Here is a 13,252-nt window from a genome sequence, read left to right on the forward strand (position 1 = left end):
TGCTCCTGCAGCTCCCAAAATAAAATTATCTTGACTAGGACCAGCTGAAACTATTTCCTACCATTGTAAGGTAGCTGCTGGCAGGAGGGGAGGGAGCTGGGAGCCGAGACAAAACAAGGAGGGTATGGCCCAAGAGGGATGTAGGCAGGAATTGCAGTCAGGGAGCATGGCCATGGGACTGAGAGAAAGCCACCAAATCCCAGTGCTCCCATTCTATGGCATCACTACCCACATGAACATCACCCTGGGCTGCAAGTGCCAACACACAGCTGTCCCAGCAGGCTACATGTTCCTCTTTAAAAAGCACAGGACCCTCAGCAGCACTTGCACCAACTCTTACTGCTCGCTGTGCACTGTCAGAAGGACCATCCAAGAGTGGGTTCCACAGGAGCTCTGGAAACAGAACAAGTTTGTAACACAGGTAAGTGCTGCAGGAGGAGGAAACTTTGGGGTTTCTACACCTGCCCAGTTGCAGATGCAGGAGGGTGGCACTGAGAGCGTGCCTCGCTGTGTCTCTGTAGTGAGGCATTGTCATGCTCCCTGATCAGGAGTGTTTGATACCCCACAGCATGTGCTTGCTGACTTGTCCCCTGGAGCTGCATCCTGCAGTAGCTTTGGTCTTTTAGAGCTGGCAGAGCAGAAGCTCTGACATGTCAGCCCTATCCAGAGAGTGCCAGGCACAGGATCTGCTGAAGAAGGGAAACTGAGGCAGTGACAGGGCTCATGCCAGGCACTGTGTGACCTGGTGATGATGGGGTTGCTTTGAGAGCTGCTGTAACACAGTTCCCAGACTCAGATGAGTTCCAGCTGGTGGGTCTTCCATGCCAGGGGACCATGTGAAGGGCTAGGGAGAGTTCTGAGCACTGAAAAATGCCTCCCAGCCCTGGTCCTGCAGGAGGAGCAATCCCTGAGCTGAGGTGCCACTCAAGGGCATCTGTGGGACACAGCTTTCCCCTCACAGGCTAAGAAGGTCAGCAGCACTGAGGCAAAGCTCACTGCAAACCAGCTCATCTCCTGCAGCCTCGTTACCACATGCATTGTAATGAGGGAGCAAGCAGAGGGCATGGACAGGGACATCACCACTGTGCAGGACAGAAATAGTGCATGCCACCAACCAGGGCACCGCTCTCCTCCATGAAACACAGCCCTCTCAGGCTTGCCAGCTGCAGGACATTGGTACAATCCTGTAACTCCCTTCCCAACCTCTGCTTGTCCCATTCCTGGCAGACCCAGTGCACTCACCCCATCTGCCACTAGCCAAAGTGCTCGAATGTCTGTGGACACCCTGGACGCAGGGGCAGCGGAGCCAGTGATTCCATCCTCTCTCCCATGGTACTGGGGAGCTTGGGGAGAGGATCACAGCACTGCTATGACCCCCAAGGGTGGCTTGATGCTCAGATCCAGCTGCATTTCCAGCACTAGATCCTGCCTAGTAGCCCGTTTCACCGTGTGTCCCAGCAGCCATGAAGGCAGATGTTGCCACATGGAATGGGTGTCTCTTCCCACTCCCTAGTGTCTGTAGGGATTAACAATGCCCCCATTACAAAATCCATTGGGCCAGGGTCAGCCCAAGCAGCTGACTGAGGAGATGGGGACTCCCTGTATTTCCTCTGGCAATGCAGGGGAACTACAGGAACACCATCAGCCATCAATCCCACTGCCTATCAGCCTGAGATGAACTGATTGTCCAGCTCCAAAAGTTCTGCCAGGGTGCTAGCTGTCCTTCTGTGTCCCAGAGAACACATTTCCATGGGGTCTGGGGTCTGATGGTGCTGGCAGTGGATCTGTTCAGCCCCTCTTTGCATCTTGTGTCCTCCTGCCAGTGCCAAAGGGATGCTCTGTCAGTATGTGCCCACGGCTTTGCCATGGCCATCCATCTCTTTCCCTGGACTGAGACCATTCCTATCCCAGGAATGTCTGCACATCCTGAAGATTGTGACTTCCCCTGATAAATATCCCCTGGTAGTAAGTGCTGCCTGGGGAATACTCCTGGTGCCCCATAATCCCCAGGTATCTCTATGACAGATCCTTAAGGAAGCCAGATTTACTCCCTGGACAATTGTTTGTATGCATGGTCTCCTCCAGCCATGCTTGGGACTGTACAACACCTGAAATCCTGCTGGCATCCCTGCACATACCCTAGCATCTCCCAGATTTTGGGGCCACATCAGTGTTTCTTATGCTGCTTTTGTATTTTCTGTTGTCATTGTGTGCTCTGCTTACCAAAAATCTGTTCCCTGGCCACACTGTGTTATGCAGTAATCAGCCCTGTCCTTCACCCACTGCAGGTCTGGCAGCACTTTTTAATCCCCACATGTTTACCTTTAGGATGTCCCTGTTGCTGAAGCAGCTTTTTTCAGCCCTGGGCAGAGGGCAGAAAAGATGCTGTTCAACCAGCACAGTCATCATTCTGCTAATGCATCAGATCCCCATGGGCCAAAATTAGGTGTGAGACTTAGCAGAAAACATGTGATTGGCCTTAGATTCCTGAGTTTAGAAACTAAAACCAAGCAACAACAAGAATAAACAGAGAGCACTGGATTCCCCATATATGTCCCTATGCCTGAGCCTCAGAGAGAATTTTCTCAAAGTCTTCTCCACTGAGAAACAGGAATATTTTCCTCAATTGGCATGGGTCTGGTAACAAGAATTTTAGGGAATTGACCATGCAAGAGATGGTGGTGTTTGTAGGCAGGGAGACCCACTAGAAATGGCCTACTGAGATGGCAATGCCAGGGTACATTAATTTATCTCAGAGGCTTATCTTGCCCCATGGCGCCGGTGAAGGGCAAAGGTGTCCTTCCATCAAAACTGGCTTGGTCAATTGTTCCCCTCAGAGCCCCTCCCACCGTCTGGGGAAGTTCTTGGGAAGGGTGGAGAAACTCCATTTGGTTTGGTGGGCACTTTAACAGCCCTTGCAGGCTGGTGCTCTCCCACCACGCACAAGCTGGAGACCAAGAAAGCGTGCAAGGGAAAGCTCTTGGACCATAGTAACACAGCCAAAAATAGAAGCTGTCATTGACACCCGTGTTTGTCAGCTTCATGCTGGGCTGCTGAGGACGTGCTTGCTTTTGGCAAGTTGTCCAGGAAGAGCTGCCATCCATCTGGGATGCTGAGCACTGACACAGGCTAAATAAGGAGGGGTACTTTGAAAGCAGCACATAATTAATGAGGGCGTAAAATGCCCTTGTCTGACTACGATCTGAGAGCACAGTGCCAGGGGCAACGCCACCCTGCCCCTCCATGTGTGCTGCTGATCATAAATCCTCGGCACTGTGGTCCTCGCAGTGGGGGGATCCTTCAGCACAGAGCTCTCTGGGGACCCCCACTCCGGGGTGGCAGCCTGCCGTGCTGTGCCCACGCCAAGCAGCGCCCCAATCCTCCTGGGAGCAGGGAAACCCCCTGAAACCCCATCCCGGACTAAACCATCCCGTGAAAAGCATCCCATTGAAAAACCTGGCCCGGCCCCAAATCATTCCATGAAAAGCACATCCCAGTCCCAAAGCGTCTCATGAAAAGCCCATCCCGGCTCAAAAGCATCCCGGCACAGCCCTGCCAGCGCCAAACCCCGATCCCCCCCAGCCCCGGGGGCACCCCCATTCCCTCGCAGCCCCGCACATCCCCAGCAGGTCCAGCCCCAACCCCGGGCCGAACTACATCTCCCATCGGGGAGCGCCGGCCCGGGGGCCGGTCCGGGGCGGGAGCCGGGGCGGGGCGGGCAGCGCCCAACCCCGGAACCGCGCTCAGCCCCGAGCGCGGAGCCCCCGGGCCGGCGGACCCGGCCATGGCCCGGCGGTGCCGGTGAGTGAGCGGCGCCCGGGGCTGCGCTCGGGGCGGGGGCGCCAGCCCGGCCCGGGGGGTGCGGGCGGAGGCGGGCGAGGGGTGCCCCGAGCGCAGACCCCGGGCTGCGGCATCGGCGGCGGCTCGGGAAGGGCCGCGGAGAGCGGGGCGAGGGTGCTGAGCTTTGCCCGGAGCCCGGGGAGCGAGCCCTGCGCGTTCCGCCGTGCCGGGACCGTGCGGGCTCCGTGATGGGTGCGAGCCTGGCCGCCCGGAGAGGATGAGCGGAGCTGGGAGACGCGTCCCCGGCACCTCTAACAAAGTGTAGCTTCAACTTCTGCCGCTTGATAAGATGTTGGCAGTGAAAACTTTGCAGATGGTTATAGGCAGCTCTTTGTGCTCTGTGCTGGGTTGGGTTTGGAGTGGGTTTGGGGACAGCTCCTCTGTCACTGGCCATGGCAAGGAGCAGCCCAAGCTGTCAAAAAGCAGAAATGCTGCTTCTCCTTTCCTGCCTTACCACCTTGGGATACTCTTGATGTCCAAGGGGCAAATGCCTGGCGCAGCAGACACCTACAGCCCAGTGGAGAGTGGCGCTTGTGGGGTTGTGTCTGCCTGGCTGGATCTGGCCATGGAAGAGCTGCGAGGGAGCTCTTAAAGGGATTGGTGACTGTGTTTGGGCCAAGGTTGTCCAGTGCCACCAACTGTTGGATACGGATGCAAATTCCAGGACCAGCATCGTGAGCCATCCACAGCTCTCCAGAGCTGCCAGTGCCTGGAGTGTGATGGTGGCTCGATGGCTGGAAAATCGGCAGGGCTGTGCCAGAGGGATGTACTTAGGTTTCCATTTCTCCCCCATATCGTGTTGTAGCAATTGGATGTTGGGTGGGCTCAGGTTTCAGCTTGCATCAGCATCCGAAACGCTGAGCGCTCCCAAAGGGCTGAGTCAGCTCTTTGAAGAAAGAATCTGTGTGACCAGATGGGGCACTAGGTTCCACTTGTGGGGTTGGAGGAGAGAGATGAGCAGTGAGATTGACACCCACTTCAGGGAGAGGCTGTTGGAGTGATGGGGTGGTCGATGGCACACGTCCGGTACCAGCCAGAGATGGGCTGGGGAAAACAGACAGTGGCAAAGACACCAAAATCTTTGTGGCAGTGTATCTTATACGGCAAAAGTGGCAAATAAAATAAGCTAATAGCACCAGTATTTGGTGTTCTGCTTTTGCCACTGTTGGGCACAAGATCTGATGGCCCTGCAGGTGCTGAGGAGCCGATTGCTGGACACAGGGTTACTCCATAGACCACAATTTCAGAGCCAGGCTCCCTCCCTCCAGCTCCCCTAGAGCCTGTGGGACTTCACCAAGATGGACAGGGACATATTCTTAAAGGGAGAGCCCTGGAGCTTTCTCTCTTTCATGCCCACTGTGCTTTGATACAAGTGGACCAGAAGGACTCATTTTGTTTTAAAGTCTCCACAAATTCTTTGTGGCTCAGATAAATTCAGGCTCCCTGATGTGCCTCCAGGCAGGGAAAAGCAAAAGCCTCTGGTCATGATTTAGTCATGAGACAAAATCACCATGAGCTGTGTGCAGGGTTAAAGTGAAAACCCAGCCTCTTAAACTTCATCTTGGTAATTAGCACGGGGTGAAGAACAAAGAAAGAGGATTTTGTAAAGGGAAATTGTCAAGGGTGTTAAATATTAAGTTGTCTGCTACCAGAATTGGATCCCAGTGGCTGCTTTGTATTCATGGTTGAACACTGGATGAGGTGACTAAATGGGTTTGGAGCATCACTTGACGCTGAAAACTTTAAAGGACAAAACTGGGTTGCAAAGTCACGATTCCTGTAATAAAGGTGAGTGTATTAAAGGCTGGGCAGGGCTGATGCCACAGCTTCAACTCCTCTTGCAGACAGAGCGAGGTGCTGGCAGCCTGTCTGCACTTTGCAGATGAGCTCTTTATTCACATGGCCACCTTGGATTTGGGGTTTATCCTCCGAGTGCCCAGTGCTGTTTAATCCTTTCTTACAAACCAGCCAGCAGCAGTGGGGCAGCTTGTTTCTTTTCACACAAGTCAGCCTCATTACTCTCCTCCGGATCATGACTCTGCTTAAAATCTCAAGATCTGGGGGAGAAAACAAAAACCACCCCAAACCCTCTGTTGGATTGGGGGTTTTGGGGTTATTTTTTTCCGTTTTTATTTCTGACTGGTGCGCTCCTGTGAGTGCAGGGAGGGGACGCTCCTGTGCCGGCCCTTCCCGCTCACCTGGCGGGGAGGTGAGATGCCAGCCCGCATCGCGGCTCTCCGGCAGCCGGAGCGGGTGGGAGCAGCGCCCGTGTGCGGCCGCCCCTCTGCTCCTCTTGGCGCGCCCGGCCGAGGGCTGGCTGCTCACGCATCCGTCACGGAGCTGAGCAAACACGGCGGTGGCGGTGGCGGTGACGCGCCGGTCCCCTCCCTCCTCCTGCCCGCGGGCACCGGGAGCGCCGGCTCCGAGCCCCGGAGCGCCCCGAGCCGCGGAGAGGATGGAGCTGCCGGGGCCGCGGAGAGGCAGCGCTGCTCCTCTCTCATGGGCTTAAAAAGACATCTGTGGTGGAGCCACGCGCAGGCAGGGATCCCCAGGAAGCCATGGCCAGGTAAGCGCTGGGGCGCCGTGCCCCGGAGGGATGAGGTGCCTCCTGCATGGGCCTCCAGCCGCTGAGTCAAGGGGGGAATTTGCAGCAGCCCTGACAGCAAGGATCTGTCACTTTGCAGGAGGCGCAGGGAGTCCCCCCATGTGCAGGAGCCCCTCAGGCCGGGCAGTGTGTCCATCCCTGCTCTGGCCACAGCAAGGACGGTGAAGGTGAGGGGTCCTCGGGGGCACCGTGTTCTCCTGGCTGTCCCTGCAAAGGCGGAGCTGCTGCCCTGGCTCAGGGGCTAGGTGTCTGTGCCACACACGTGCCCCCCGAGATGGCCTGAGTACTGCAGGGATAAACCCAGACCCCAGAGTGATCCAGCTTAGTATTTGGGGGAATCCACAGGATTAGGGGGGAATCAGTGCCTCTGATCCATGCGGAATTGGGGTGTGTGAGGAGCAGCCCTGTGCCCTGTGCCAGTGTTGTCACCAAGGTGCCCCCACTTGTCCCACCTGCTCCCATCAGCACCAAGCAGGAGGAGCAGTGATTTCACCCTATTTGACTCCAAAAAGCCCTCCAGAGAACTCTAGTGCTCTGCTGCAGAGCACTCCAAGGGAAATTAAAACCCCAGGACGGGCTTGTTTGTCCCCTGTGTCGGGCGTGCAAAGTCCCTTTGTCAGGGCAGGTTCCCTGCAGGCAGTTCCAGACTGGGCACGTGGAGGCTCTTTTTGCTCCCACAGCTTTTTTTGCAGAGAAGGCGTTTCTCCCTTAACTTGCTGTCCTCATTCCCTGCACTTGTGTGGGGTTGGAGATGCCTCCTGGTAAAATCTGCAGTGTTTCTGTACTATTTCCTGAGCTTGACTCTTGCCAAGATGTTTGGGGAGGAGGCGGCAGTGGAAGAGGGAGGGTTTCCTGGCATCTCAGCGTGGGAAGTGGGTGTGTGTCCCCAGCAGGAGCTTGGCCCCCAGCATGGTTCAGACCTGACCCTGCCAGGGCAATAGAGACCAGTTGTATGTTATTGACCCTCTTTAAATGAATGTCCTAGTTGCAAAGTGGCTGGGGTTAGTGGTGCTGTGGGTCTCGCAGCCTGCGGTTAGCAGTGGTGTTGGTAAAAATAGAAGCGGTCAAAAAATGGATTTTTATTTTTACTCCATAAAGTGTGTCCTGCTCAGATGTTTTGCTTTCATCTCGAGTTGAGGCAAGGCGACTCACTGCTTCCACAGAACACAGAGAAAAAGCTTTGTTTTGGGTCAGCTCCGGCGCAGCAAGCTGCAAACATGCTGTTTGACTTTGACACTCTCCCTTCTCGTTTTTTTTTATTTGTTTGTTTTTTTGAGGAGTTAAAGGTCGCCGCAATGTCATCTTGGAGCAAAATAACAAGTTAGCAACAAAAAAAAAAAAAAAAGTTAAAACAGGCAGTGCATGAGCAGGCACCTCTGCGGGCCACAGCTTGTGAGTGAGAGGCAGAAGGCGTCTCCAGGGATCCTGGGAGACTTAGCTCTCCCCTGGGACAGAGCCAAATCTCTCACTGGAGAATGGGAGACTCTACTAACAAGGCAAAAAATACAGGGCAGAGACCAAGATTGTTTTTGGAGACCTCCTTTGCCCATCACTGTGCTGGGTGATGCCTGCAAACACCATTCTCAGCATCTTTGTTGAAATGGTGTCCGAGTGGGCAGTGTCCATCAGCAGCCACAGGGTTTGACCCTGGCCCAGCCACGGCAGTCAGGGCAGGATTAAATCCACCAGCTCAGTCATCCAGCTTGCACATCCCTCTGAGGCAGGTCATTGTCCAAGGGACTCAAGAGGCTGCAAAACCTTTCTTAAAAAACACTTTTTCTCTACTGACAGTGGCAGTGATGGCTCCCTCATGTGTGCCATGAGCTCCAGTCCATGGTGAGGGGGATGGAAAGAAAGAAACAGCCAAAAATAGAGCAGCTTCCAAGAAGTTCATAAATAATAAACCAGCTTCCTGAAAGGGAGATAAAAATCCAGAAACTCCTTGAAGCCCTCAGAGCTGCTGTCAATTTTAGATGGAGCCACAGCAGCAGCATCAGATATTTCTTGGGCTTAAAACCTTGAATGAGAATTGGCAAAGAAAACACTATTTTACCCTATATTTTTGTAAAGAAGATGTGAAAACTTAAAAAAAAATATTTTCCAAAATAATTTGCAAGTCCTGCTTGGTGGAGGGTGCATTTTATTTTTTCCCACCTTGAGCTTTGCAGTCCCATGATAAGGCACGAGTGAGACACAGGCGTGCCTCCAGAGTCACAGGTATTTGTTTTCATCTCTCTCTCTCTCCGGCATCCCCAAACCTGCCAGTGTTGAGGGTGAGGGCTTGTTTGGGCTCAGCCTACCTGTCTGTATTTCCAGAAGCATCCTCCTGCTTTGTGGCTTCACTCAGCTTTGCCAGTTTTGGCCAAGGTCCTTCTGCTTCACCTTAAAGCCAAGGAAGAGTTGAGGCAGGGATGAAGGTTTATCCCAAACGCAGCCTCATTCCACCGTCACCTCCTCCCTGCCTTTGTTGCCCAATTTTGGCTGGGCTCAGCTGGCCTTGCATCACAAATACTGTGTGGATGAGAGCCCTGTTGCCCTGCTGGGAGGCAGGATCCAGCTGGGTGACACAGTTGGAGTGGCTGGAGCTGTCCCCGTCCTGTGACTGAGCTCCCTGCTGGCAAGAGAGGGCTCTGTGGGAGTTGGCTGTGGGACAAGTTGTTTAACTAAACCTATCGCCTGTTCAGGCTAATCACTTCCTAATGCCTCTATAATCCCATTTAAAGCAACTGGCTGTCTAGAAAGTTACTGGCTCCCCGGGGAAGGTTAGAATGACCCATCTGGCCACACAAAAAGTTCCCCCAACTGTAAGGTCTTGTCCAATATGTGCTTCAAGGTGGATATAAACACAGAATGTGTTGTCTAGCCTGTGCACAGATGCTGCCATGGTTTTATATATGGCCATCCCTGTAGTGGAGCAATAAAGCTTAGGTGGCATTCAGGACCTCTTTCTGCTTTACTTTTCCTTTCTTGGGGAGAAAGATCTGTTGAGGCGCAGGATCCACTTGCTCTGGATTGCCATGCCTGTGGCAGGGAGAGGGTTATGTAATTCATTTTGGATCTTTTTCTTCCTTTTTGTTAAGGAAAAAACCAACCTTATTAGAGGGAATCTCTGCAACTGGTTTCATTTGTGCCCAAAAAGAGGGTTTTTTCCCTCTGGTTTGCCCACAGCCTGCAGCTTTACAGCCCCAGAGCTTGGGGAGGAGGTGGCTGTGTTTGCTGGCACCAGGCAGATACCAGGCAGCTGCTCTGCAGCTTTGCAGCTCCTCTCCCTCCCCTGCTCCTCCTGCAGCTGTGTTTGTTTCTCGCTCTCCCATGTCCTTACTTTACTTTTCCCCCCTGGATCCCGGCGTTATGCTTGGCGGAGCCCAGCCAGGCCCTGGCCAAGGAAAAGCCATTAGGCTCTTGGCACAGCCCACTTCCCGGGGGCCAGGCAGGGGGAGTGGGCTGGAGCTGAAACACAGCCTGGAGCCTTGCTGGATGGAGGGACGGCCCTTTGGGCCCCCTGCTCACTTCCTACAAGGTTGGCTTTTCTTCCAGAAAAGCTGGAAGTTCTTTTCCACCCAGAACTGCTGTAAAGCTCTGAGCACATGATAGGAACCTCTGAGCACATGATAGGAACATTCTGTGCTGTTTACTGCATCCCCTAAATGCCCCCTAAAACCAGACGTGAGCCACTTGCACCCCAACCCCATTTGGCTCTCTGTGAGCTGTGGAGAAGCAGGGATTTACTCATTTCAGTGCAAAGCATCACCCAAGTGAAGCAGTTGGGACATGCTTGGGACAAGAAAGGGATGTTGCTGCAGATGAATTAAGTCTGCCAGGGAGGCAATATGATTAAAATTAAGATTGGCTGCATGGAATTCATTACGTGATGTCTTTTATAGCTCTCAGTAATCCATTTCTCTTAAAGACACTCTCAGTGGGCTGATCTGGCTCCTGTTCAGCCTCCTACTGCCACTCAGTCTCCACTCCTGACTCACTGAAGGTGTTCCCAACAACAAAAAGCCTTTAAATATGGGAATGATGGGTCCTTGTTGCCCTAGCGTTGTTCCCCTGTTGGGCTCAGGCTGTTCTCTGCATGTGTTGTCTTGCCCGGAGAAATTGGAGATGATGTCTGGTACTTGGAACACAGCTCCTGGCAAGTCACAGATGGGCACAGGAGGCCAGGGGGAGCAAGTGCATGACACGCTGTCCCTTGATTCAGAGGTTCTCTCAGACTAATTATATCCTCTCCTTTTTCAGAGATGGGTGTTCTGGGACACGGTGGAGGTGGCAGCTCTCCTAACAATCCGGTGTCTTCTCCTGACAACCCCAGGCGTGCTTCGTTCCCACTCCACTGGAGAGAGCTCTAGGGAAAGAGCAGCACCATGTACACCTTCTTGCCAGAGAACTTCACGCCGGTGAAGCAAAAGCCTTCCAAGGAGCTGAGGCCCATGCTGGGCGCCATCCTGCTGGGCCTCATGCTGTTCATCGCTGCGGTGGTGGCCTGGTGCTACTACACGGTGTCCCTGCGGAAGGCGGAGCGGCTCAAGACGGAGCTGATGGACCTGCGGGCGGACGGCTTCGTCATCCGCAACCAGCACGGCGAGGTGGTGTTCCGGCTGGCCTTCCGCTCGGGCAGCCTGGACCTGGAGTCGTGCTCCAAGGAGGGCGAGATCCTGAGCTGCTCGCGCTCCAGCCGGGGCCCGCTCAACTTCTTCATCCAGACGGTGAAGCCCAAGGACACGGTGATGTGCTACCGCGTGCGCTGGGAGGAGCTGGCGGCCGGCCCGGCCGTGGAGCACACCATGTTCTGGGAGGACGCCCACTGGTACGGGGGCTCGGAGATGAGCATCCAGCACTGGCCCATCCGCCTGGCCGGCTACCAGGAGCCCGTGCCCTACGTCACCAGCGACGTCTACTCCTTCCGCGACAGCTTTGGCGGCATCCTCGAGCGCTACTGGCTCTCCTCCAAGGCGGCGGCCATCAAGATCAACGACTCCGTGCCCTTCCACCTGGGCTTCAACGCCACCGAGCGCGCCCTCTTCTTCCAGGCCCGCTACAAGGACTCGCCCTACAAGCCCCCGCCGGGCCAGCAGCCCTTCCCCGAGCTCAGCTACCGCGTCTGTGTGGGCTCCGACATCACCTCCATCCACAAGTACATGGTGCGCAGGTACTTCAACAAGCCCTCCAAGATCCCTGCTGAGAACGCCTTCCGCTACCCCATATGGTCCACATGGGCTCTTTACAAGAATGATATCGACCAGGATAAACTCTTGCGGTTTGCTGAAAAGATCAAGAAATACCATTTTAACTGCAGTCACATAGAGATTGATGACATGTACACCCAGGCCTATGGAGACTTTGACTTTGACCCTGTCAAGTTCCCCAACGTAACAGAGATGTTTGCAAAGCTGAGGGAAGATGGCTTTAAGGTCACTCTGTGGACTCACCCTTTCATAAACTACAATTCCTCCAATTTTGGTGTGGGGATTGAGCGTCAGCTGTTCATCAAGGAGCCCTCGGGGCGGCTGCCGGCCATGGTGGAGTGGTGGAACGGCATTGGGGCCATCCTGGACTTCACCAACCCAGCAGCGCGTGACTGGTTCCAGAGCCACCTGCGCCAGCTGCGGCACAAGTACGGCATCTCGTCCTTCAAGTTTGACGCGGGCGAGACCAGCTACCTGCCCAAGCAGTTCAGCACCTTCCGCCCGCTGTCGGACCCCAGCATCTGGTCCCGGCGCTACACGGAGATGGCCATCCCCTTCTACGAGCTGGCCGAGGTGCGTGTGGGCTACCAGTCACAGAACATCTCCTGCTTCTTCCGCATCATTGACCGCGACTCTGTCTGGGGCTACGAGCTGGGCCTCAAGTCCCTCATCCCCACTGTCCTCACCATCAGCATGCTGGGCTACCCCTTCATATCTGCTGACATGATAGGAGGCAATTTCTTCCCCAATAAAACCAGTGGGGCGGTGGAGATCCCCAACCGGGAGCTGTATGTGCGCTGGCTGGAGCTGTCGGCCTTCATGCCCTCCATGCAGTTCTCCATCCCGCCGTGGCTCTACGACAAGGAGGTGGTGGAGATCGCCCAGAAGTTCACGCAGCTCCACGAGTCCCTGGTGGCCCCACTGCTGCTGGAGCTGGCGGGGGAGGTCACTGACACAGGCGACCCCATCATCCGCCCCATCTGGTGGATCTCGCCCCGTGACGAGGCCACTCACCGCATCGACTCCCAGTTCCTCATCGGGGACACCCTGATGGTGGCTCCTGTGCTGGAGATGGGCAAGCAGGAGCGCGATGTCTACCTGCCAGCGGGCAAGTGGCGCAGCTACAAGGGGGAGCTCTTTGAGAAGACCCCGGTGCTGCTCACCGACTATCCCGTTGACCTGGACGAAGTTGCCTATTTCCTCTGGGTTTCCTAACAGGCTTCTTAATCAGTTTTGGAATAACCATGCCTTACCTAGGACTTTCTAACAAATAATAACTCTAATTGCACATTTCATTTGAGACTGGGGTGGAGAAAGGGAACTAAATCGACTTCACTGTTGTTGGGGATAATTTTTTTTTTTTATTTGGGGATTGATCTTAATTTTTTTAATTTGGGTCTGGTTGTAGGCTCTGATTGGATTATAGTAGGCAGCAATTTATCTGTATAGGTCAGAAAGGAGTTGTCAGTCTGTCTGCAGACACGTGGTAAACCTATTACCTTTTCAGTTCTCAAGGATTTCAAGAATAGGAAGTTGCTTAGTGCCAGTGGGGAGCATTCCTAGTCTTGTGGGAGCACAAGGCACTGGGTATGGGGGTGTGTGCTGTGGGAGGATTGCT

At 54.5% G+C, this 13,252-nt stretch overlaps 1 protein-coding gene across 2 annotated transcripts; it reads left to right on the forward strand.

Moving 5' to 3' along the window:
* The first annotated feature begins 3,722 nt into the window (after positions 1 to 3,722).
* MYORG (myogenesis regulating glycosidase (putative)) lies at positions 3,723 to 13,177 on the forward strand. Of its 2 annotated transcripts, none has more exons than XM_058043989.1 (2): positions 3,723 to 3,801; positions 10,688 to 13,177. In XM_058043989.1, the coding sequence occupies exon 2, from the start codon at positions 10,813 to 10,815 to the stop codon at positions 12,847 to 12,849; it is 2,037 nt and encodes a 678-aa protein (XP_057899972.1). In that variant the 5' UTR covers positions 3,723 to 3,801; positions 10,688 to 10,812; the 3' UTR covers positions 12,850 to 13,177. The 2 variants fall into 2 exon arrangements, with proteins under 2 accessions (XP_057899972.1, XP_057899973.1); XM_058043990.1 differs by lacking the exon at positions 3,723 to 3,801 and adding an exon at positions 6,238 to 6,406.
* Positions 13,178 to 13,252: the final 75 nt, after the last annotated feature.

The sequence above is a fragment of the Melospiza georgiana genome, chromosome Z (genome assembly GCF_028018845.1).
Source record: "Melospiza georgiana isolate bMelGeo1 chromosome Z, bMelGeo1.pri, whole genome shotgun sequence".
Classification (NCBI taxonomy): domain Eukaryota; kingdom Metazoa; phylum Chordata; class Aves; order Passeriformes; family Passerellidae; genus Melospiza; species Melospiza georgiana.